Source organism: Grus americana, chromosome 1 (assembly GCF_028858705.1).
Source record: "Grus americana isolate bGruAme1 chromosome 1, bGruAme1.mat, whole genome shotgun sequence".
NCBI lineage: Eukaryota > Metazoa > Chordata > Aves > Gruiformes > Gruidae > Grus > Grus americana.
The window spans coordinates 55,087,192-55,113,627 of NC_072852.1; the positions used below are offsets into that span (position 1 = coordinate 55,087,192).

The 26,436-nt window shown below is 45.8% G+C and overlaps 1 protein-coding gene and 1 long non-coding RNA gene across 2 annotated transcripts; both read right to left on the minus strand.

Annotated features, from left to right (window-relative positions):
* Positions 1–736: 736 nt before the first annotated feature.
* HEBP1 (heme binding protein 1) lies at positions 737–6,995 on the minus strand. The gene is made up of 4 exons (XM_054805623.1): positions 6,825–6,995; positions 6,529–6,667; positions 4,843–5,023; positions 737–3,569 (listed from the first exon to the last, which is right to left on the minus strand). The coding sequence occupies exons 1-4, from the start codon at positions 6,900–6,902 to the stop codon at positions 3,398–3,400; spliced, it is 570 nt and encodes a 189-aa protein (XP_054661598.1). The 5' UTR covers positions 6,903–6,995; the 3' UTR covers positions 737–3,397.
* A 1,112-nt stretch (positions 6,996–8,107) lies between these two features.
* On the minus strand, positions 8,108–19,837 carry LOC129197310 (uncharacterized). Its single transcript, XR_008574291.1, has 4 exons — positions 19,396–19,837; positions 13,098–13,235; positions 12,562–12,691; positions 8,108–10,756 (listed from the first exon to the last, which is right to left on the minus strand). It is a non-coding gene; the product is annotated as an uncharacterized LOC129197310 (long non-coding RNA).
* Positions 19,838–26,436: the final 6,599 nt, after the last annotated feature.

Here is a 26,436-nt window from a genome sequence, read left to right on the forward strand (position 1 = left end):
CTTCATGCTGGAGCAGGGGAACGATGAGAGGAGTCCTCCCCCTGAGGATGAAGAAGCGGCAGAAACACCGTGAGATGAACTGACCGTAACCCCCATTCCCCGTCCCCCTGTGCCGCTGAGGGGGGGAAGGTTGAAGCTGGGAGTGAAGTTGAGCCCGGGAAGATGGGAGGGGTGGGGGGAAGTGTTTTAAGAGTTGATTTTATTTTCTCATTCCTCTACTCTGTTTTGCCTAGTAATAAATTAGATGAATTCCCTCTCTAAGTTTGGTCTGTTTTGCTCGTGACGATAATTAGTGAGTGATCTCTCCCTGTCCTTATCTCGACCTACAAGCATTTCGTTATGCCTTTTCTCCCCTGTTTAGTGAATGAGGGGAGTGAGAGAGCGGCTCTGGTGGGCACCTGGCCTCCAGCCAGGGTCAACCCACCACCACAAGTGAACACACAATTTTCCTCACATGAGCACGCCCCCTAGCTTCTACATTCACACAAATGCATCAGTCAAAGTGGCTAAAATCAACCAAAAAAAGATTACTTCATCAGCTCCCACCTTGCACAGTCAAATAATGCAGGGCCATAGCAGGATACCTAAAATAGCAATTTATTGGAAAAAGTATTATGGCTATTTATAGATGCTGCAACATGATTAGTACCCCAAACAGAAAGATAAACTAGCAACCTAAATTCTTTCAAATCAACAACTCCCACTGAGCTCACAAAGTCAATGATCAGCACAAAAATTGTACATCACAACATTATATTTTATTTATTTAAAAACTCTAGAAAATGCAGACATAACACAGGCATCTTTGCTTGTGAAGAAAAGGTAATTCAGTTTGCATAAGCTTTTGATATCAGTTAACACTGTCTATGAAACTATACCCTGCCTACTGCATGCAAAAGACCAGTAGCAGGGTGTCCTAGTTTTCGGCAGGGATAATTTTTTTTCTTAGCAGCTGTTTAGTGCTCTGGTTTGGATTTCGGATGAGAAGAACACTGATAACATGCTGATGGTTTTAGTTGTTGCCAAGCAGTCAAGGACTTTTCAGCATTTCATACTGACCTACCAAGAAGGTGGGGGTGCCCAAGAAGCTGGGAGGGGACACAGCCAGGACAGCTGACCCAGGCTGGCCAAAGGGATATCCCATACCATATGACATCATGCTCTGTATGTAACTGGGGGGTGGGCTGGGAGGCAGGGTAGCTCAGAAACTAGCTGAGCATCAGCTGCAGGTAGTGAGAAATTGTGCTGTGCATCACTTGTTTTGTATGTTATCATCATCATCTTCCTTTTCTGTCTTATTAAACTGTATTATCTCAACGCAAGAGTTTTACTTTTTTTTTTCCATTTTCAATTCACTCCCTCATCGCACTGGGGCAGGGAGAGTGAGCAAACAGCTGTGTGGTTGTTTTAGCTGCCTGCCAGCAGCACAGGTGGAACCTACAGATGCAATTACTCTCACTGTGGGGTCAGAAGCTCTTGTTCTCTGTTCAGAAAGAGTGTATGCATGTTATGAAAAAAAACCCCACCAAAAACATGCTGCTGAGATGTGCAGCTCTCTTCATACCAGGTTTATTTATTGGTCTTCCTAATATCTGAGATTTCACAGGAGAAATTTTGAGAAATTTCAGGATTTTGATCATTGGAGGACATTAATCATCAGTTGACAGAAAGAACTGTATCCACAGTCTATACACAAGTTCCAAAATGAACTCAGGAATGAGTTAACATGGGCAGCACTGTATCCCTCCATTCCTCACCTACAAAGGTAAAAATAATCTGGGGCATGAATAGGTCCCTTTGGATTCAGGGATGGCCTTAGAAGGGCCTTTGCTCCTTAAAAAAACCCCAACTCTTTCAAAAGCCTAACTCTTTGTTCACCTTGATTTCCCTTTCGATTCCTACTCCCCTGCACTGTAATCACTAACTGCAGCCAATGGCGCTTCCCCTTTTTTTTAATTAAATTGTATTTGCTCTTTTTACCCATCCTGACTAGCTGCTTTTGCACACAGGCAACTCTCATGAGGTCCACAGAAAAGCTCTTACATGGGTCAGCAAGAGAGAAAAAGAAAGCACACCAAAATCTCAGGTTTTCTCCTTTTACCGCTGAGATTTGTTCTCGGAAAGCAGGCGCATGTCAAGCTTGACTGGCCAGAACCTGGGAAGCCATCTGACAAATCTCTCTTCCAGCTCCAGGGGAAAAATGGCTTTTGGAAAGTGCCTGAACTTTGACGCACTTCAGCATCAGAGGCACACCTCTTTCAGTGAGGGTAATGAATTATACAGGCACCCACAGTAGCATGGTGTGTGAGCATGTCCCCGCTGCAGGCATCCTGCTGCCTCCCTGGCAGAGCCAGCAACTAAAATGCTGGTTTGACACCTAACAGTTAAACTCTGATGGTCTTCTTAACACAAGACCTGCCCTTACTATTGTATTTGAAGTTTCCGAAAGCCTATTATTTGACGTAAATCCCTGTTTTCAAGAATAGCCAGGTTTTCCTCCTGAAGCAGCCCTTCAGAAAGTAACACCATTTAAGATATTTTTATTTTTTTTTCCCAGATCTGCACCCACAGTAAGTCCACGAGATTCTCTCCATTCTTCAAATGCACCCTCAGATCTCCAGTAACAGGCACTTGCTTTTTTTGCAGCCTGTATTTTTCTAATTCAATTACATTACCACACACGTTTCGGCTTTGGCCCTTGTGTAGGCTAGTTTTAAAGAAATACTACACACAAGTTAACAGGAAGGTGAGAAAATGATCTTGGGGTCTCCACATCATGTTCCCTAGCTGCTAGCTGAGATCAGGACATAACCCACCCCAGAATGTCTCACCTCAAATAGAAGGACAGCTACAAACAGAAACCTGGATCTTCCTCTGAATGACATTTCTCTGTCAGATGACAGAAGCATTGCTCTCCTGCACACTATGAGACAATGTAAAGGATGTTTATTTTCACTGTGCTGTGTTGGTAGCAATGCCCATGTCCCTTTAGACTGCTTTTGGAATGGCACAGATAAAAGCAGTGTTTTACAGCTGCAGCAAGCTCAAGAAGATAACAAAGTCCCTGTACGCACTTCTGTCATGTTCTTGCTAATTAAGTACTTTTGGCTGTCTCAGCATTGAACTCTGGGAGCATGAGGGAGATAAAAGCAAGCCACCGAGAGATCATGAGAGGCTGCGTCGTTGAGGACTTTGTCCGGAAGGAAGGAGCAGGATCACCAAGTGGCTCTGCAGTGTTCTTCTAAAATGGTTGGTCCATAAAAGACTAAGGCATAGGTGTGGAAGGAGGAAAGGATGGTCTTCTGCCTCTGCCAAATTGTTAGTTTATTTTAAAGAGGACAGGGACATAGCATGGGGAGGTTATCAGTGCAAGCCAGCACCACTGGGAGCCAGGTGCTCACTCTTTCACAAACCAGACCTCATTGCGTCGCCCATAAGGCTTCATAGGGGGGTCATAACCATTGCAGAAGTAGAAATCCTTGCGGTATTCAGCTTCACTCCCCAGAGCAGACTTCAGCTTGGCAGCATAGTTCACGTAATCCACTTCTTTGGCATAGCCACCAAACTGCCTGCAAAGAAACCAAACAGAGAGGTGTTGAGCGGTCCCGTCAGAGCACAGAAAGGAAGAGAGGGAGAACAATATATAGTCACGATATATTTAATCATGCATTTTGATTCAGGTCCCGCCAACATGCACATGTGTGGGCGCTGTTCATTGTGAACCAGCACACTTTGTCTGTGATAGATTAAGTCTCAAGGGTTACACAGCCAGGGTGCAGTCAGCCATTGGCAGACCCCAAGCAGACCCACGTATATCAGTCAGCAGAATGGCCCTGCCCTTTGAATCGACGCCACATCAGAGGAACAGCTTCCTACAGCACAAGGTTATCTCCAAGTCTGCTCAGCCTGCAGTCCTTGTACCAATGCTGTCAACAACCGTGTTCACTGTGGTGTGAACAACCATCTGGTGGAAACCAGATCATGAAGGCAACCCAAACTCTAGCTAGCCCAAGGAAAAGGGGGAGTGGGAACAGAGATGCTAGCAATTACAGCCCACAATGCTATTTAAAAGGGATGGGATGGAATCGGTCTGGTTTATGTTGACCTCCCACCAACAGGAACTATTTCCACATCAGCCTGCACCTCACCGCCATGCCTCAGGGTCAAGGTTTGAGACAAAACAGCCTGTTCTTGCAGAAGTGGCCCACGCCCACAGCAAAGGGCAGGCAGCAGTCACAGACAGCTTAGAGTCAGCCAAAATAGTTCAAGCAAGGAGGCAGGGTTAAAAACAGGGTGAAGAGCTTATTGTTATTGTGATGCTAGTTTGAGCCCAGCTTGTCAGTCAAGAGCAAAGACATTCAAACGTGATTTGAAGCAGTGCAATGGCTGCTTGTTACCATGATGGACTCTGGCATGAGTCCATCTAAATGAGGCTTCAGCTTAGTTTGATGCGAACCACACAAGTACATTCTCGATGACTAAGAACCATCTTGATCTCAGACAGTGAGGAAAACAATAGTTTTCAGAGATTAGGAATGACTCAGTACCTTCATATTTACCCTCCCCTGCTCTTCACCAGGCTTTCACAAAAAGGCTTTCAGGACTAACCTCTGCATTTGTTTTCCCAGTGAAAAAAAAAAATTCATATTCCAAATAGGTGCAGCATGATCAATGATAAGAAATGCCATGAAATACTTGTCTTCAGTCTGAAAGATCCCTCCATCTCCTTCTACCACATGCACCCATTGTCCAGCAAGTCACCTAGTAAAACCAACACTGCTCTTCAGAACATGCTAGAGACCTCAGCACTTGGGACTGGAAATCCCAGGATGCATTCCTTACGTGGAATAAACGGTCATCCCCTGTTTCTCTTCAATCTTAATGCTTTCATCGCTAGGACAAGGAGGGTTGGCTTGAAACTGGTTTGGGATCCACAGAGAGACCTTCACTTTCTGCTGTAAGGAGCCATCTTCAGCAGGAAAAGCAGTGATGGAGACAGGAGCAGTCATGCCCATTCCAACCCCTGAAAGAGACACACAGACATTACTAAAGAAGTCTAGGTTCTCGGGAACTCACAGAATTAACAGGGCATTCACAAAAGCTAATTTTAGTTTAGGAAAACCCCTCACACTGACCTCCTTGTGTAGTCAGTCAAGAGAGGGGTCCTCTGATGCATGCAGAAGAGCCACATTAGGCTTCTGCTTGGGCCAGACTTCTCTCGCTACACAAGGACACTGGGGGATAAGGGCCACAGTTGACCTCTGGATGACTTTTTATTAATGGTCCTGTTTCTGTGGCTCTCAGCCATATAGCTCATGCAACCGAGACATTCTGTTCATCTGGCAAATCATCTCTAACACAAAAGTGTCTAATAGTTCCAAGGCAGGTCAGGGCCACATGTAAATCTACATCAGTATTTAAATTGTTATCGTCTGCACTTAGTGGTGAGCCCATAGCCAATACTGGGTGACAGAAGCTTTCTTCTAAACCCTTCCAAATGCTTCCAGACATCCTACAAGTTTCAGTGCCCCAAAACTCAGAGCTGTTCTGGCTTTCAGCAGGACTGTCCACGCTGTCCACTCCAGGAACAGCATGCTTCTTTTCTGCTCATTACTGCTGAGAGGTACCACATGGCACTGAAGAACATTTTTCTTCCCTCTTCTTCTTTCAGCAGTAGGGAACCTCCAGCCCTCAGAATCAGGTAGCCACAGAACCAGCTGAGATCAAGCCATCTTTCTAATTTATTTGCTTTGATACCATACCTGTCTCCATGCATATGTTATAGAAGACACCCTTTCTCCTACAGCAACGGCAACCATTGCCTTTCCAAAACATGCTGCTGTAAATGCCATTTCCCTCTGCATCTGGCTCCTATGCCCATACAGGCTACATAAGTCCCACTACCAGTTGCCTGAGAAAGATGCGAGAGCAAATGTATTTGCCTCAGAACCACTCTGTGGTCTTCTCCTCCTGCTACAGATGATTACCGATGTGCATACTTCAGTAAACTGAGAATTAGAAGCAATCACCTGGAGGCACCATTATAAAACATTACAAAGTACCATTAAAAAGCAAGCTCATTGTTCATTATCCTTTCATGAATAAAAATAGCTAGAGTATATGATAACATATCAAGGTCATAAAAGTTATTTCACTGCCTACAAGGGCAGATCACAGATACCCTGGATTTCATCAGCTACTGCTGGGAGCTGTGTGATAGATATACACGTGCCTATCCTCACACTATCCCAACTGCAAGGTAACTCATTCCTTCTTAAACAAATAATTTTTGAGTTTTTACCCTGAAACATAGATGGGTTAGGAGCAGACTCATAGGACGAGCTGGCTGGGCACATAGTGAGCTGCAGCAAGTTTATTCTTCCCAGTGAGGGGCCATCCCCATCACAGACCCCAGTGCTGGGTGCCGCAAGCCAGGTGGGTGCTGCCACCTCCATCCATCCGGCTTTCACCAAACCTCTGCTAGCAGCGGTCAACCACAAACCCGACGGGGCAGGGAGTGCCTCTCACCCTTGTCGTTGGTTCCTCCGACATACTTGAGGAGCTTGAGCACCCCTTCCTTCGAGGCTTCGTCAAACGGCTTCCCTGCCACTTCCACCACGGCGAAGCGCCCGCCCTCGCATGCCCTCTCCTCGTAGCTGAGCTGCTCCTGGGGAAGGAGATGGGAATGGAGAAGCTGCTCTGCCGTGCTGGGAGGAAAGCACTGCCCAGAGGACACCCACTCTTCCTCGTAGCACTTTATATGGCCCGGCTGGCGCAGAAACCCCCCGGGGAAACAGAGCCCGACCGCCCGCTCCGCCACGTACCTTCTCCCCTTTGCTCAGCACCCGGTAGGGCCATGCCTCCACCGTACTCAGCAGGGAGTTCTTGATCATGCCCAACATGGTGCCGCTTGGCTCAGCACTGCTCAGCCTCACTCGGCTCCGCTCGACTTCACTCGGCTCGGGTGAGGTGGGAGGGCCCGGCGGGCGCCCCGCCGCCCGCAGTGCGGCGCACCACCCCCAGGGGGCGCCCAAGGGCCGCCTGCGCCGCGGCGGCCGGGCGGGATTGGGGGGTCGCGGGGCCGGGGCAGCCGGGGGCGGTGAGACGTGGCCGGGAGGAGATCCGGCCGCGGCGGGCTGCGGGAGCGGGAAGGAGCCGGCCCCGGGGGTGAAGTTATGGAGGGCGCCGAGAAGTGTGAAGTGTAATAAAGTGCGGGAGCAGGTGGTATTCATCTGGAGGAGAGAGGAAATCTGAAGGAAATAAAATAAAAGGGAGGGGAAGTACTGATGAAAGTGTGTAATATATAGCGTGAAGGGGCACAGCTGTCCTGAAACTGCAAAATCATAACGTTTATTATTCTTTTTTAATAAACGGAACTAAGGGGGATCAGATTACAGTTGTCTTTCAAGATAGTGATTTAGGCAGTGCTCTGTGTCTCTGTGGATGTTGTAAGCTTTAGGTTAGGGGTAGATCTTCGAGGCCACTGCTGATATTTGCTCTTCCTTGGCTGACCTCTGCGTGTGTTCACAGCCCAACCGGTCAACTCTGTTTAAAACTCCAGCCAGGTCCCTTCCCAGGTCAATGGGCACAACAGTGGGTTTAGATGGCTTATGTAGCTGGGTATATTTATCTGCATGGAGAACTTAGACCCTTTATGATCACAAGTGGGTTTTAGTTGTGTAAGCCACGTCAAAGAACAAGTGCCAGGTAGAGAAAGTGCCTTGCCCAGGATTGTTTAAGAAGAGGGTAGTGGAGGCAGGAATCGAATACAGTCACTGGGGCAGCCATGGATCTGACCAGTTTCCCCAAGCAGATGAGGCAGAGGGACCTCGAGGTGCCAGCTCAGCTGGACTTCTGCCTCCTCAAATAGAAAGTGAGTGGCATGGAACCAGGCCAATGTCTAACTTTAATCTTAAAGAGCAAAAGAGAAACTGATAAAAGAAATGTGCCCTTAGAGCATTTTCATCTAGAGAGGGTGGTGCAAAGACAAAGTTAAAGCAGCTGGCCGTAGTCATCTGATCAAACAGACAGCGTTCAGGCAAGGCAGCAGGGATGGAGCCTGACATTGATTTTCACAGAGTAAATGAAAGGGGCCGCCATCAGCAGTGACAAGGCCACAGATCTAGTCATTTATTAACCATTTATATAATTTGATTTTTTCACCATTATGCAAGAAATTGCAAGATTGTAATATACATTGCATGCTGCAGCTTATTTGTTCTCTCTTAAACAGTTTCTCTGTTGAGCTGAGTAGTTTTGCCAAAAATACCAACTTGCATATATCAGTATAGAAATACGTGGACTGGGTCAGAGCAGAGGTCCATCTTGCCCAGTCCTCTGTCTCCGGCAGAAGCTGATGGTGGACATTTAGGTAAAAAGTAAAAGCATGCAGTGATGTGGTCTGGTCTCTCACCTCCAGCCATCCGTGACTGAGGGACTTCCCTGGGCCCCAAGTCTCATCTTTCTGTTTCACGCTGGATTTCGTACAACTTCAGGTTGCCTGATAAAATGCTGATGTCTAAAATATGAACATGAAAGCTGACATTTATGATGTATTCTTTCTCTAGATAGGCCAAAGTGACCAGCAGTGTCAAGCAAAGTCCCTCCTCTGGAGGCACCAGCAGTCTGTGCAAGCACGCAGCTGATGCCACAGCACAGCCTAGTAGGTCTGAATGCAGAATAACAAGAAGGAGGTTGATGGGGCCTTTCTCTCCTGTTATTCCTTGTAATTTAGGTAAATGTATTCTGGGATCAAAATACTCTACGTTTCCTGAGAAATTACGATGACAACTTCACCAAAGGTACAACTGTATCTTTTTATCAGTCTTTTCACAGGCTTGGCTTTTCCCTTGCCTAGCTAAGCAGTGTTTCAAATACCCAAGCAAAAGCCAGAGAAAGACCTTCCAAGTCAGAGTTTTGTTATCTTCTGAAAACCTGAACTCAGAGAATTAACATCCAGAAAATATGTTACTAGATTGTCTCATATACTCCTCATACCTCCCCCATTCAACTTCCAGGTCCCAGCCAAACTGCTGACTGTGTTACTTCTTCTGGTGCATTTTGAAAGATTTCATATGAAACTGTTTTTTCCCCTTTCCCTCTGGAGGTTATTGTAGTGTCACTGAACTTCTTTCCATAAACTCAGTCCTTGGGAATCCTTACATAGCTAGACTGCGTCCTCACTGTTTATGACTGGAGAGTGTTTGCAAAACAACTATCATGCCAGCCTCCCCCCCAACAATTTAGACATGATGCATTCTTTATTTTTTTCCCCTCATAAATTGCTTCATCCAGACCTTTAAAAAAATAGTTTATTTTCCTCTCTGACTCTCCTGCCTATGTTTCAACAGATTTCAGGTACGCAGTTGGCTGCATCACTGGATGGGAATCTCTGTATTGAATTTACCTTTAGAGACTTGAAGGGCAAGCCCACTCTATCCTCTGTTCAGTGCATAATTTGATTTCTGCACTGTTTTTTATCACCAGTTTTATCACCAGGAAGCCACAGGCAAAGATGAGCTGAAGGCAGGGTATTCTGGGTACTTCCTGAGGCAACAAAGTCCTTGGGGTGCATAGCTGTTCTTTTTCTACAGATCTTAATTGTGCTAAAGTATGTTGGGAAGTGTCTGGAGGTCAATGCTTGCACGTGGAGAAGATACTCTGCAGATACGGCACCAATTGAATTATTATCTGTTAATTTGGAGACTGAACTGTCTCAAGCTATTTTGGAAAATCCTTCTAGACACCTATCTATGCCATTATATATCTAAATAATTTTGAAAAAACATCCTCTGGTTTCCAAGGGTCTTGGCAGAAGTCAACACAATGTCTTTCGGAGCGCTGGAAATTCTGAATATGTGTGCTGAATAACAAGGTTTTGAGTGCCCAGTTCCAGGTAGCTAAAAGAAAGCTCTTTGCAGAAGATAGATGTTCAGATTTGGTCCCTAGAATCTGACATATGTTCAGTCTTGAAACATGATGCACAGACCAAGGTTATCCAACCCTGCCCACCCTCTGAACATGTGAACAGAGCATTCTTTGCACAGTGGAGAATAGGTTAAGGCTGTATTTTAAAACAGCTGCTTTTCCCTCTCCCTGCCCAGCTGGAATTGCTAAGCAATAATCTATCTTCCTGCATTCATCAGGCATTCAGCACTTTTGAAGATCAAATTCCCCAACTGTTTCAGGTGAAGTGCTGTAAAAATAGGATAGAGAAAGAAAATCACCTGATCTTTACAGGAAGTGCTTCCTCTGGTAAGCAGAAAGAATGACTGTATAGCCTAAAGGTATTCACACTCAAGTAGACTGAGCTTGTCAACTCATTTTGCATGGGACACAAACAGCCATCATTGAAGATCAGGGTCAGATTTCACCTACTAACCTAGGTTTGAAAGGCAGCAACAAAATGCAGAAGTTCTGGTCTCTTCAGTAAAGCTGACTTGTCTGTGCTTTATTTTGTTGTCTCTAGCAGTGTTCCATTGAGAAAGGCTTAAGCAGGTGGGAAAAAAAATCCCTTTTTTTTCTGGTAGAGAATTAACTCCTCTGAGGTCTCCTGCGAGCATATAACCTTCTCCTGTGCATTGGAAGTCTCCGCATCTGAGTGTTTCCACGCCTCTGGCTCTGCAGAGCATTCAGTCGGATAGGAAGGACAGTTTTGCTGATGACGTTGAGCCGTTCATTCAGTTCTTCTAGCCTTTTCCTTATCGACTGGACTTCTCTCACGAGATTGTCCACAGCCGCAGAGACAGGGCGGAGACTACAGAGAGAGTAATACAGGAGAATAACTCAGTGTGGGCAGTGTTCCTGAGCATGCTAAGTAAGTTACTGTGGTCTTGTGTTTCTTGGTGGGGAAGGGCCCTTCATGATGAAAGAGTTGCCAGCAACCATTAAAAGATACTTCCAAAACCACCCTACCCCTTGGGCGGTGGGAATTTATCTGAGATGCCCCCATCTGAGTCCAGCAAACCATGAGGTTCAGGACCAGCATGGGTGACATGCTCTTTCCATTGCCACCAAAGCACAGCTGGCTCGTTGCAGAATGACAGCTGGTTTATGAGCTCCCAGAAGCAGTCCACAGCACTCCTGCTTTAGGCGGGGAGATGAAAACCATCTTGCATGGCTGGAACCAGCACGGGTAGAGAAGAAGAGAGCAGCAAGGCTCTCACTTATGAGGACTTCCTGATGAAGGGCGGACTGCTGTGTGCTATGGTGCAGCTGTGATTGCACAGCCCCCGGGTCACTCCAGGCTGTGCCTACGCCTGAGCTGAGGGAGGGGAAGAGCCAGGTTTTACATCAGGGTTTGGGAAGATGAGGGCTGCACTGATGCACCAGAGTGCTTGCGGGTAACCCCGACCCTTCCTTTGGAGGGCTTCCTCTCAGTGTCCCTTTGGGCGTTATGAAGTTCTGATGATCATTCTAATCTTACCTCATATTAATTAGTATTAATTAGCCTCTCTGTTAACCAGGAGCAGACATGGAGGCTGGGCCACTGTTTCTCTTGGATTATTGTCAGTCCTCAATATTTCTAATGGACCAGCCTGTGTCCTTACCAGCAAACTCTGAATTCAAAGCCCTATGCAGGAAACAGGGCTGAATAGTCTTATTACATCTCCTTGGACTAAAGTTAGAGCTTTCCAAATACATGACTTAATATCAGCCCTGATAATCTTAGGCATCAATGAATTTCAGCACTGGCAGTGTGAAAGTTGTGATTAATTCCGTGCTAACAACAACAGCCACTATGCAGCCCGAGAGAAATCCACTTGATGCTAAAGGCCAGCATATAATCTATCAACTATAGCCTCTTGAAACACTAATTTGTACAGATATTGTGTGACCTTCTGACTAGTGTCATTTTATTCTGCTAGCCTTTCCTCTTCAACTGGTTCAGTGCATAGCAGTTGTGGACAGACTTTTTTTTTCCCTTTTTCCTAAAGAGAAAGCTGAGTTATGGAAGAGGACCACTTGCTTTAGGAACAACTCTGATTTAAGTGATAATAGGTTTCTAGTAATTCTCTGTATTCTCTACTCCTCTCTCTTTTTCATTGCCTATTCCACTCTGTTTCTGGAAATATGAAATTAAAGTAAATTTTCTGACTGCACTCAATCATTAATATTTCCTTCAATGCAAAAGTGACAATATGAGGACATGGACTAGTGAATAGCTTTCTCAGATCTGGGTGTTAAAGAGATTGAAATCAAAAACATCACAGGCCAGCTCAGCTTCTTCTCCCTGCCCCATGCCCGAGTCCATGTGTGGATTTGTAGCACAATTCATTTTTCCAGCCTGTTCTCACAAGAGTGAGGTGATGAGAACAGCCTACATTTTCTTTAGGATAATTCTTATAATACAGTCATGGCAACCTGGAATATTTCACAATAAATAGTCAACAGAATATTCAGTTTACTAGGGTAATCAGAGCTGCTAGCACAGCAGATACCAAGACAGTGGGATTCATCTCCCCACACTTGAGCAATCTGAAAGGTAAAGAAGATGAATCCCACTCAAGGAAAGACACCTAGGAGAGGACTGAATCCTGCCTTCCAGATGAAGGGAATTACCTGGAGAACTCGGGCAGTAAAGCGTTCGGGTTGTTCAGCAGGGTGTGCTTCATTTGCCAGAAGATGCCGTTTCCCCATTTCTCAAGTGTTTGAGTAATGCTATTAATGCCTTCTATGTTGACCTTGTCAGCTAGGTTAGCAGGATGTCCGTGGAAGAGAGGAAAATAAATGTGACAGAACAAGAAAACATGAGCTAGTGGTCTGAATTTGATTCCACTCCCCATGACTTGAACTGAGTCACAATGAAATGCCAAATATTAAACATACAGAGGATCTAAATTAAAAAGCAGATAGCTCTTCCTCACTGTATAATTCTCTGTCTCTGGTTGCCCAAGTTTTCTGCTGTCACTGGATACCCCAGATGATTATTTCTAAAACCATTTTTCTCTCCAGATATCTCAGCAGTTACCCAGGAATCAAGAAAGAGCACTCATGAATGAGCACTGTGTGTCTCACTCCAAGTACAAAATAAGCAAATCTTCAGCCTTGAGTTAGCGAACGCCTCCCAGGTTGACCCACCAACAAAAAACTCTTACCACCTTCTCTGTAGTTCCATTTCTGATGCTGGTCCAGAAAGTCCTCCTGGGATTTACTACAGGGCAAGAGGATGAAGAGGAGGAAAAGAGGAAGAGTCACCATGATGGCTGTTCGTAGGGCCTTGACTTTCCCTTGCTCTGTGGAGACAAAAAAGTCTTGCTAACTGCTTTATTTCTCTCTTTCTCCATCTCCCACCTGTCACCCCAACACCAGATTTGTCTCTGATGATGCATTTCTTTGAAAGGTTGTTCAAGTTACTCAGCTTAGCTTTTACAGAAGCACAGGGACTCTTCTTTTTAAGAAGTACAAAACTCCTTACTTTTTTCCACGCCATTGAGCGGCACAGAGATACTTCATCAACTGGTGGCAGCTAGGAAGGTAGCTTTGCTCCATAGGTAGCCATGTTGACACAGCACCTTTTAGCTATAAATGTTTTATCAATATCAGGCAGAGGCACTACGAGGTTCAGAAATAGCTTCATCCCCACTTTGCAATTAGGGAAAGCAAGGTTCAATCCAGTGAAGCAATTCATCAAGGATTTAATAGAGGCCAGAACAGGAAATTGTTCTTTTTGATCTGATCCACTGACCAGTAGTAATGGAGCTTCAAAGACAACCCCACCCCTCCAGGTACTATCTCCACCTTGCCATGGTGTCAGGGGGTCAGTTCCACCTGAGCAAATCTGCAGAGTAGTCAATACAGATATATGAACTGATGTGAGCATTTACCTAAGCTCCTCACCTTTTTTTTTGGGTTTACCATCATTCCCAAGCCAATGAAAGTCAATCTTAAACTACAGGCCCTCCTGGACAAGTACCATCTCTAAATCTAACAGGACAGATCAGTCTCTCCACAGTTTACTCATGCTAATTTGTTATTCTGTCTTAATTAAGTAGTCCCTCAGTGTTGAATATGATATTTTTTTAAAATGTCATGAACAGCTGTTCTGGTAGAAACTGGCTGGAAATATCAATTATGCACATAGCAAACAAAAAATGTATTGCCAAGTTCATGGGTTTTAGTGATGATTTCAGTCATCTGTAGTCACAGTGATGGAGGGGCTCACATGAGAAGTAGGCACATGCAAGTACATGCATCAAAAATCTAAAACCTCCCTACAAAAAAAAATGAGAACATTAAATTGCTTTTTGAATATCTCATAACCCTCATCTCCTAACCATCTGGGAAGGATACAGCCACCTCAAATCCTACTAGGAGCTCTAGCAGATAAAGCAGTACATAAATAAAACCTTTTACTTTGTGCCTTTCTTACATTCAATCACTAGTGTATTTTAATTGCAACTGCATTTATTTTTCCATATATTTAAGATAGCAGTATGAATATAGCCATACTGATGGAAAATGTCATGCTACTTTAAAAATATTACTTTCCACCTGTCAGGAGGTATTTTGTACTCAGTATTCTTCTAATTACAGTATTCATTTAAAGGAAAAAATAAATTACCTTCTTCCTCTCTCACATGTACATACACCTCTTCCTCCCCCTAACTCAGAGCTGCCAGAATGAAGATCTCTAAGGTTTGCTGATATCACCAAGGCACATAATGAAAAGGTCTCCATAGACCTTCTTGAAACTATTTGCATTGACACCATAACTCCTCTGCCTCTCTGCTTTTCCAGATAAATACTTCAGCCTTTAGACCTTTTTTTTTTTCCTCTTTCTTTTGATGACTATACACTGCACATGCCTTTTTAATCTTCCCTAATGGGAAGGGGCTCACCAGATGCCAATGTCTCTAATTGCAAATGATTTGAAAATGCTGCCAATATCAAGGAGGCAGTGTGGCTTTCCAGCTCATTCTAAAACATCCTGAAGGGATTGTCCATTCCTTACCCTTTCCACCTCCCACCTGTTTTAATACCCTAGGGCTGGGATACTTTTATCTTTCTGTATTTGTTAAAGGAAGGATGGTGATAAATTCCACCTACATCTGATGCTGAAAATCCACCCTGCTTGATCTCAAACTTTTTAAAACATCAGGTGCCCAAATGAATTGCAAGACCCACAAGCTCTATTTGCAGGGCCCCTCATGGACCGGTTTCTTTGTAGCTTTGCTCCCTGCATTCCTGAGGGCCTATTGTAATTTATTATCATAGTAAACATCAGCTTATAATCATCTTTGAAATAGATTCCTGTATCTCAGACACTTACAAAGAAATCGAGCAATCTTCCCTCTCTTAGGTGGAATTGTAGAAGGTAAATGGATATTTGCTAATAACGTTTCTAGCAGAAAAAGTCTGCAGGTCATCTGTAATAGGAACCAGTTCCCAAGCCTGTTGCAAATATGTCTTCAGATTTGTTGCAGTGTTGCACTGTGAAATACTGTCAGGGTAGAACACAGATTGACAAGCAGGGAAAACTCTCACACATCCTTGGATAAAAGCCCTTTCCTAAATTCACAGAATAACAATAATAACATAGTAACTTTGCTATTATTATTATTAATTACAATAATATGGCATGCTCTCTGTCAGAAAATTACATCATATTCTGCCCTTGGAGCAGGCTAGGCTCAATAATTCACCGGACAGTCTCTTCATCTGCAAGCAATGAAGACAGACATATTTGTCTCATTATTATACAATTTTTCTTTCTTCTTTTAACCTCTCAATTCCTCTCTCCAACATGATAAAAGAGCTCTGCTAGCTCAATACCCCGAGCACAGCCCTGCCAGGGTCAGCAGTTCTGCCATTCAACCTAAATCCCTGCCCCAAAGCAAAGAAGTGCTGCCAGGATTTGAACTCCTATTTCTATATCCCTCTCCCCTTCACCCTTTCTGTTTCGTGCTGCTGCAGTGCGCTCCATTTCCAGTGCTCATCCGTCCCTACACGCAGCGGGCAATGACAACAGAGCACTGAGATTTCACTGGTAACTGCCCCAGACTTTGACACACTGAGGGAAAACAGGCGACGACTTGAGTTCACTACTGCCCGTGAGTTGCGCTGCCTGCTAGGATTTGGGGAAATTGGATAGGTTATCCTCTCTCGGTGCCAAACACAGCTTCATTTCAGAGAGCCCTCTCTCCCCTTGAAGCCTGAGGAGAACACACTGTTCCTATTGCAGACATGTGAGTTGTTGCACTACGATTCAGAGCTTGCCTGCCCCTTTGTATTATCAAGAGGGCTTCAAAACTTTCCCTGCACTTCTGGTGATGCTGGAGCACCTCAAAGCGTGCAGCCATGGATGAGCCCATGACAAAGCAGGTTCACTTCTGAAGGGACTGTGGCTGAGGGTAGGGCCACGCTGGAGCAGGTATATCTCTGAAGACATTGTGGCCCATGGAGAAGGCCACGCTGGAACAGGTGCACCTCAAAGTGACTGTGGCTGTGGATAATAAGTCCGTGCTGCAGCAGGCATACCCATGAAGAGACTGTGGTTCACAGATAACGCTCCACTTGGAGCAAGTACACCCCTGCAGTCTGTGGATAAGTCCAAGCCAGAGCGGGGACAAGGGGAGGACTTCATTGCTGTGTTAAACCCTATAACCTGGCCCAAAGGATCCAGGGGTGAAGATTGTGATGGAAATACCTTTAAATTGTTGTAACTCCGGATTTGAGTTGCATGTCATAGGAATTACTATAGCAAGGACCACCTGAACCAATGGAGGAGAAGCCTTGCAAGAAGCAGTGCAAGTGCAGCAGTGACCTGACCTGATCTGGCTTTGATGCCCAGTAACTCCACACAACACACCACCTCTCGAGCCATCCTGAGTGACTGCCATAACACATGGAGCCCTAAGTCATGGGCTAAATGAACTCAATGGACATTTTGTGGGCATATTAAAGACATTTTACAGGGGTGTTCATAGACTAAGGGAATGATATCTGTGTATTATATCAAGGGATGGGAAGGGGGGTGGTGGTTAATGAGGTTGTATTGGATAGTGTGGTGCCTGAGCATGACATAAATGAGATGGAATCAGGGGTGGAGAATGTGCTGGTTTTGGCTGGGATAGAGTTAGTCTTCTTCATAGTAAGCCCCATACTAAGTATGGTGCTGTGTTTTGGATTTGTGCTGAAAACAGTGTTGATAAGATAGAGGTATTTTCACAAACTCAAGGCCTTTTCTGCTTCTCACCCCACCCCATCAGCGAGTAGGCTTGGAGAGCTGTTGGGAGGGGACACAGCTGGGACAGCTGACCCCAACTGACCAAAGAGATAGCCCATACCATATGATGTCATGCTCAGCATATAAAGCTGGGGGAAGAAGAAGGAAAGAGGGGGATGTCTGGCGTGATGGCATTTGTCTTCCCAAGTACCCATTAGGTGTGACAGAGCCCTGCTTTCTTGGGGATGGCTGAACACCTGCCTGCTGATGGGAAGTGGTGAATGAATTCCTTGTTTTGCTTTGCTTGCATGCACGGCTTTTGCTTTACCTATTAAACTGTCTTTATCTCAACCCATGAGTTTTCTCACTTTCACTCTTCTGATTCTCTCCCCCATCCCACAGGGGAGGAGTGAGCGAGTGGCTGCGTGGGGCTTAGCTGCTGGCTGGGGTTAAACCACGTCACTGTTCTAAACACATACACTCTCGCGTACTTGCTTTGAGATGAGGATTTTGTTGCTTAGAGTTAGCAATCACTGTAGTGATACCTAAAATGAAGGATTTTTCTTCTGCAATATTGGACTGCAAGTGAATTAGCTTCGTGGTTTTCACTTGAGACCCGTTCTCCTCTCATAATTTTCCCAAGTTCCTTTCGAGATACTTTCAAACTAAAGCTCAAGAGTGATATTGGCTTTTGGTTATTTGCATAGAAATAAAATATACTTTTAAATGAATCAGGGAGTTTGATCTCAGGTAAATCATAAATACATAAAACGTAGCTCTCACTGCAATTGTAATGGATATTTAAACATCAAATTAAGTTTAAGATTCTCAATTTTGTAAAGGATCTCAATAGATAATAAAGGCATTTTTACAGACTGTTGGAATTTATCTTTATTTCCATATGCAATATTTTAAGAATATTTTAAGGCTATATTCCTCACACACACACAGTTAAAATGTTCTGGTTTATATATAAAGTCAAAGAAGATTTAGGTGCTATAAACCAAACAGTTTCACATTAAAGAAACATATAGTAGCTGCAGACAATTTCTTCAGTTGATGCCAGTTCTGCCAGAGCTCCCAGGCTGGGATCTTGAAAAGACTCTGAGCTTTTAGAGGAGAAAGCTGCCAAGACTGCGAGTCCAGAACAATCAAAGAATTTGCAAGCTGTACTTGCAAAGCAGATGGCATTTGTTAGCTCTCCAAACAAACAAAAAAAAATTTAAAAAAATCAGGGCAATATAAACATTAGCATATGTTTGTTGTATTATGTAATGGTGGAAAGATCAAGAAAAATGCCAAAAGCAATTTAAAAAAATTGGATCCTACAATATTAACCCAGCCACAGAATATCACCTGTTTTGAAAGTCCTTGTTAAAAATCCATCGTAATGTATTATTCTTCAGTTTATATGTCTGTGGGTATAATGTTGGTACACTCGCACACCTAGCTTTGGGTTATGTAGGAATAACAATATCTTGACTTTTTCAAGTTTGGCAACATATTTGAGTTAAACAGTGCTTTTGCATATAATTAAGAGTTACACTGCTCATGTTCTACCTAGTTGTTGTGTGAAACCAAAGAGCACCTTAATTCTTCAAATAGCCTGACCATCCTGCTATACAAAGGGATCTGATTGACAGCCCTGATGACTAACAGCTAGGGTGATGCTGTTGCCAGCAGGCAGGCATACTGATGCTAAAGAAGGAAAAAAAAAAAAAAAGGCCATCCAGGTGCAAAGCACACGTCTACTGCAAATCATAACATTAGTAAAGTGCTGTTGGTTTTGAGGAAGTAATATATGTCTTCTGCTTCTTCTCCAGGTGTACCTGCTTTTTCAGGATATGTCTTATCTCCATCTCTCTCTCATTTAGAGCTTGGTGCTCCCTCTTAGGAAGTTTCCTCTCTCTCCCGGGATAGGCACCCACAGACCTTGCATTGTCCATGTCTGCCTGTCTGGCTGTCTCTAAGGATATGCTCACTCTTCCCTTCTCCCTCCTTCTTTCACTCTGCACACCCCTGTTCTCTGGAAATTTAGGTAGCAATCCTCCAACCTCCAAGTCCATGCCAGCCTGCACATGTTGCCTCCTCTCCTGGCTGTTGCCACCGGTGCCCTTAGAGCCCCTTAACCCAACAAGCTCTTTCTGAGGTGCATGGATGTGTCTCCTCCAGAGGAAGAAACAAAATATTCCTGGGAAAGAAGGCAGAGAATTGCATACAAGAGTTACCTGTGGTCTTGAGGCCAGTCCTTCTGTGACGAGGCTTCCAAATCTCTGCCTCCTTGCTCCTCTTCTCCTCACCACCCCCTCTGCATTTCAGCTTGCAATGAGTGACGTGTTCCTCTTCATTTCCCCGCTCTCCGCGTTTCCACAGTCTTTCCGTGGAGCCTCTTCCAGCTGTACCTCTCCTACCCCTCCCTCCCACTCCTGCAAGCTCACCATCTCCCCCCACACATGGGAGCCTTATGGGAAGGAAAGCCTGGGAGATGGAACCCCTCTCAAAAGCAGCTCAGTCAGCAAGGACACCCGTATATCTTTGCCCCCAGTTCTTTCGGGCAGCTCTCAACCGCTGGCTCTCCGACACAGCTGCACGACTTCTCTTACTAGTCACAGTTTCCACTATGCAGTGCTTCTCTCTGGCTGTTTGAACCCTCTGTCCATCCAGCCATGAATTTGTTCACTGCGTTGTTCCTGCCTTTTAACAAACATGCCAATTAATTCCCTGCTGATTAGTTCATTCCTGATGTGCTCTGCCAAATCTATTTCTGGTGGAATAAACAAGGTGGGATGAATCGGCTGCAGTGTTGTTATTTTTTTTTCCCCCTGCCCCCTCCTGCAGGTTCATGCCTGCCAAATCAAACAGGCTCAGGTCTGGTCAGTACTGGATAAAGAGATTTCTGAAGAAACACAAGGTGTTAAAGGGATGATTTTTGTGAAGCAGGAGGTGGACCCCTGATTCTGGTCCCATGTCCATGTCAGACTGACATTTTGCCATGCTTTGAGAGGATGCGCAGCCGCCACAGCCTGAAGCTGCACAATTGCTGCGCACCCAGACTCATGACTAGACCCATGGCACTGCTTTGCGAGTGCCTTGGCCAAATCTGCATTCTTCCTGATATTACTTCTCCAGTATCAGCTGGCAACACCACCCTCCCTGTTTCCTGACCAGCCTATTCTTATTTAACTCCATTTTCTACAGCCAAAACGTCTGCACTCAGCAGTGAGAGAAAAGATGCTTTTCTCACAGGGCGAAGGACTGTCCAGCCACTCAGAATAAAAGCAAACACCCAGAAGTAAGGGGCCAGAGGATATAATGCAAGTGTTACAGACGGAGCAGTTACAAACGCAGTATTATGATTGCAACAGAGGAAGCTGGTTTAACCCACGTGAGGAGCCGATCAGGAAGAAGGTTGAGTGGCATCCTTCTTAGCACAGTCCATAAACATCAGCCAGCACTATCATTTAATCAGCCACTTAAATCCACTCAAGAGAGAGGTGCAAGCAGGACCACACTCAGGGGTATCTGCTTCTCTGACACCAGAAGCATGTGGTTTTGGCTGCTCCTGCTCCCCTTGTCCCACTGGCTCTGTGGCAGGGAAATTTCTGAGAAGACTGCCTTGTTTATGGAGCCTTGCCACTGAAGCAGCAGGACACTCATTTGCAAAGTTATAAAACACCAGTTTTCAAAAGCAGCCCACAATATACGGGCTTAACACAGACCAGTCTCCGGAGGAAGTAGAAACCTATTTTTTCAGGGCTCAAGCAAGCAAACAAAATATCCAGGCAACAGGCAAATAACCCAAACAATCATCTGTCTCCAGCTGTTCCCCATTCAGCACATGGCAAACACAGTCTTGTTACGCTGCCATTGCAACTCCCTGCGAAGAGGAAACAAACTGCTGACGGTCAGCGTGGGATGGGAACGCTGGATGGAGGAACGGTCCGAGCAAGAAACTGTCCACAGCATGGCACAGAGACACCAGCTTAGCAAACCTGATGGGGAAACCCACACTGGCACAACACCACGCTCCTAAAACCCTGGTCCAAATCCAACTTGTGCTGGTGAAGGGTCCTGGTTTCATGCTGGCAGCATGCTACCTCAGGAGCACGTATCACAGAAATTCCCGATACCTTGTGCCTCCTCCAGGACAGGAGGGAGCTGTAGCACTTCTCTTCTCTGTCTCCTGCCTGCTACCATCCACGTTCCCAGTGATGGGAAGGGAGCACTGCCCAGCCCACCATCACCACTGTGGCTGCATTGAGATGGGGACACCCAGTGCCCAAGTGCCATCACTGTACAACACTAAGCAAAGATCAGAACCTTTAATACAACCAACTAATGAGAAACTCCTTTTCCTTTTTTTTTTTTTGTTGCCACATCTCTGTGACTGTGTTGTAAGCAACTGCATGGTGTTTGATCTGCTCTCCTGCATGAGGACTGCTGCTTGCAGTCAGTTTTCTAAACCTGAGTAGCTTCAGTATGAAGCTTACTTGTTGTATGCAAACAGGCTATTGCACATGTCTGCTGCGTGTCTCTCGGGACACACAAGAGCTCCAAGACAGCAAAATCCCCCTGGCAAGAACATCTGCAGAAATATCTGTGCTCATTTCCCCAGACCCTGGTTTGGCCTGCAGCCTTCGGGCAGGTGCAGATTTAGCAAGCTGAGGGCAAAAGGGGCTCAAACCCTCCCTGAAATCCCCTGTGCCTTGCAGGTTGTAGCCAGGGCCATGTGGAATTGCAGCAGCTGTGAGGTTCTCCTCAATGCTGCCGCTGTGTCCAGCCCTGGCTGTCATATACACACTGAGTCAAAATACCCCCAGAGTGCAAAAACTGGGCACCATGAGTGAGATGGGGTTGCAGAGGAATTCCTGACACCTCCCAGGGACCAGAAGGCAGGCTGGCTCTGAGATGTTAACAGCCGTAGGGCTAGAGACCTTTTAAAAGTCCACACATGAGCCACCAGGGATTTCAATAAAGCTCTGAAGTGCCACAGATGCTCCTGTGCAATTATTAGGATTATCAGTCTTTGGAGCTGCCCCAGGGTTGGCCGGCCACTGCTGGGCTCTGACTTGCCTCAGCCCTGTGCACAAACCAGAAGCCAGCCTGCCTGAAAAAGCTCCTCTCTCCCCAGTCTGGCTTACAGGGCCATCACCTCCACCTCTGCAATCCCCGTTCTCCTGCCTGCCCCTGCGCAAACCACCACTGCTTTGAGGTCTCACCCACGTAGCTGCAGCCACTTCTCTCTCACATCAGATCAAGGCAAGAGCTGAGCTGCTGTGAAGTGTTGCTCTCCCGCCGGTACCACTTCATGCCTGCTTTGGACTGCTGCAAATCAGTGAGTGAAATGTCTCTGCTGCATGAGGCTTCCTCCTGTGCACAGCTGGGATGAAAGCAAGGGCTGTCTGCACGCCACTGCTCCAGGCACGGGCACCTGCAGGAGGACTCAGATCGCCCGTGGTATGACCATGACCTCACGTGGGGAGGCAAGGCTGTCAAAGGAAGCCACAAAGAACAACGGGGGACACAGCTGGCATTGAGAGCCTACACAGCACTTCACAGAAAGCATCGACCAGGTGGTGTAAGACCCAACTGTTTAGAGGGAAGAGGGTAACTCCCAAGGGTACATCAAGATATATGCTTGGTGCTGGGCAGTTTGCAGGATTTTGCATCAGACACTGCCCTCCCCTTGCGCATAACATACTCTCTTAGGATCTATCCTCTCCCTCTTTCCATTTATTGCTTCTCCAGTTCACACGCCACTGGGAACTTCCCTCCAGGCTCACAGCGACAGGACCCCCAGCATTGTCAGAACAGCACTGGGACTGGAAGAGTCTCTGGAGATGGACCCATCAGGGGTTTGGCTAGGGCAGCCCCCCACAGGAACTCCTTCAAGTGACACACACCATGCCTGCCCTGTGACAGCACATGGGCACACCACACAGCCTTGGGACTGCACAGCTGAAACCTTTGCAGAGCTCCAACCATCTTTTAGCCTTTTGCTCATGCCGGGGTGTACAAAGGGCTGGCGTTGGTTTTACTGCCTCGGCTCATTAGAAACTCTACAATCATCTACACTATTTAAAATTGCCTGAAGTGTGCTTGCTGTTAGGTAGCAGCAAACTTGGAGTGTTTTGCACCTGCTAGAAATGTTATCATCACTTTTCCTGGGTTTACTTGCTTTTGTTGTTTCTTCCCATTTGCCTTCACTGCTTGATTGCATTTTATTTTGTTGTTTGGACAAGCATTTCCTATTTACTGCAATGTCTGCTACCGTGTGAGTCCTCTGTTGTGGAGGGACTCAGCCAGGCACGGGAGGAAAGAGGACGGTGCTCCTGGCCCTGTCCATGTAGCCATGCAAAGGAGAAGGGCAGGACAAGGTAAAAGCATTAGCATAGCACTAATAGAGATGCAAAGACGCAGGTTATTTCTTCCCTCTGGACACCTGGAGGAAGGGAGAGCTGAGAATAGCTCCTGTCCCAGCAGCTCATCGGGAGGCAATTGATCTTACGGTGGAACAGCATGTGCAATCTCTCCATCGTGCAGCTCTGCCGGTGACCTGCTCTGGCTTCAGGACCTTCGGTAGCAGTGTTTGATGTGGGTCCTTTCTGTACCAGAGGTTCTTGTGCAGGCTGGAGAAGGCTGTAATTTCTGGCAGAAAGGCAGCAAGAAGCAAGGCGGTGGAACGTGGGGCCTCACCAGTTAACTCTGCCCCGCTGCATCCAGCCCAAACCTCTTTCACCATTTGTTTGCATTAGCCCCATCCTTTACGAAGTGATTGGCAGCTGTACAAGGGGAATCACCGTACAAAAAGGACAGCACTTTCCACTTGTGGGACATTCAGCGTAGGCTGGTCCAGTGGCTAAAGCGGAAGAGAACTGAACAAACTGATTGCGAGGGAGGAGGGGCGTTATGCTGTGGAGTGACAGCGAGAGGTTACGGGAAGAGGTGACACTGAAAAGGTTTCCTTATGTCACAAAAATGTGTCCCACCATTTTTGAGCCAAACGCAAAGCCTTCTGCACTGGCCCTATTAGGTGGACCCTGGGTATCACTACAATTTGTGGGAGTCAGGTGAATGTTGTGTACCCACACGGCGACCCCAGCACATCGGCGTTTCAAAGGGCACGGAACAGGTCAGAAATCAGGTGTCTGGCACGGCACAGCGGATTCACCGGAGGCAGGGTCTTCGTCCTGCACAGGACAGCGGGTGCCAGCGTGGGCAGGGAGGGCTTGCACAGGCTTAACACTGATGAGGGGCTGGTGGCTGTGGATTTTCATGCTTTTTTGGCTTGTAACATTTTTTTAAATGACCACGCTGCCAACCCAAAGCTCTCAGACTTCCAAGCTTAACCCTAGAGTATCTCATTTTTCAACATCTGGCTTTTTCAAACTGCTTTGGAAAAAAAAATAAATAAAATGAACAGCAACATTCACATAAATGAATGATTTATTTGCAACTTCAGTTTTATTTTCACAGCGTTTTGATTGATATTAGTACACTTGACAGGTCCAATTTATATGCAAATCAGCTTGCATTCACAATGTAAAGACAGAAAACTTCATTTCTCGTGCTTTGCAAATCATTTACACCCTCTGAACACTTTGCTTAGTCATATGTTCCTCAAAAGCATTAGTTTTCACCACAAATCACTTGTCCTTGCTATCTATTAGCCTCACAGATCTCCCAGGACTTAGGGAATGAGCGATTTTTGAACTTAAGAGTGGGCTATGCTGTACTGCAATCCTACAAGCATTGTAAACTACAGGCTCTTGCAGTGTATGTGTGTGTGCCAGATGTTAGAAGATCACAAATGAGGATACCAGATTTTCCAGTTCCCATTTCTGGCTGTTTTCTTCTGTACCTTTGCTCCAAGCTCTAATTGGTGCCAAAAGCATTTTCTTAGAAAGAGCTGCTCTGCTGGACAGCTCTTGTCCTTGTGCATCACAGGCTTTGCTAACTAAGACTTGAAAAGGATCCAAGATCTCTCCTGTAAATATTTACATAGATACAGGACTGCCACTGCTATTAAATCAATAAAGTGGAGGAGCAGAAATGGCATATGGAACAGAAGGACTCTGTATTCGGAAAGACCTGGAAGGGAAGGAAAAAGAACAACTCTGATGGTTTCTCCAGTTTGCCATCTGGGACTACCCTCCCGAAGTGCTGTGTTCTCAGGAAGGTCCTGATCTTAAGCCTGATGAAATCAACGGAAAAAAGTCCCTCTGGTACCAAAAGGTTTTGGATCAGGAACTACTCTCTTTCCAGTTTGTATCTGAAAAAAATTCTCTTCACCAGCTAGACCACTTGGTGTCTCTCTTTGGCTCCTCCTTTATTGTTATTATTTAAAGAGTTTCATGACAGGCCTGGACAGGAAAGGGTAAGTACATTATTTGCAGGAACAGTGCCTGAAACACGGGAAAGCAGCAGCAGCAGATGCTGAGGAAACACGATGTGTTCTTCAGCCAATCGGACTCTCTTTTGATGTATTTAGCCAATACTCCTTTCTCTTCTTCTGTAACAAAGGAGTCAGCCTTGAGAGTTCTCACACAAATCATGACTTGAAGAAACAGTGGTGTTAGATGGCCCGTCATGGGCCTGGGAATCAGGAAGCCGAAGCCTTATTGCTTTGGGGAAGCCACAAAACCCTCCTTGCTCAAATTCCCCATCATGGGAAAGGGAGAGTTCACTTGTTTGCTTACCTTGGAAGGCTGTGGTGAAGACTGAAAAGAGCTTTGAAAAATGCCCTAGTGGTCGTCTGTACTGTAATTAAGCAAAAAAGTTGCAAAGTAAAACAAAATCAACAAATACGATTTCTTCCAACCCAAAACTTCCCAAGAATGAAGACATATATTTATACCAAGAACAACTTAAAGGACTGGCATTTTGTGTGTAAACCACTTATGACAATGACCATATTTTTGTGTAAGTCTGTACCCAGCACACAGTGGGGGCTCTATAAACCTGCACTATACTTGGTCATGGCTTGCTGCCACAGGCCCCACCGCCCTGTGGGTCTCTGCCCTTGTAAAACAACAGGGAGGAACCAGAGGGCAATGGAGCCAACAAGGAACTTTGGTTTCAGTAAGAAACCCAAAGTTTAGGCCAGGGGGGAGCCATCTCTGTGGGACAACAACGCTTCCCAGGTGAAGGCCCTATTGCCATCCCACCCAGAGGCCTGGCAGCTCCTGGCAGGGACAGCCCCATGGGGAGAGGCCCTCAGAGCCTGGTGGCCTGCGCCCCTCACACTCCCTGGCTGCCCACCACACAGC

Excerpts from the sequence above, each read along its gene's own strand:
- HEBP1 (XM_054805623.1), bottom strand. The coding sequence starts at position 6,902 with ATGTTGGGCATGATCAAGAACTCCCTGCTGAGTACGGTGGAGGCATGG. Across the intron at positions 6,668-6,824 it reads TGCTGAGCAAAGGGGAGAAG|GAGCAGCTCAGCTACGAGGA; the intron begins GTACGTGGCGGA and ends CTCCTTCCCCAG. Across the intron at positions 5,024-6,528 it reads CGGAGGAACCAACGACAAGG|GGGTTGGAATGGGCATGACT; the intron begins GTGAGAGGCACT and ends TGTCTCTTTCAG.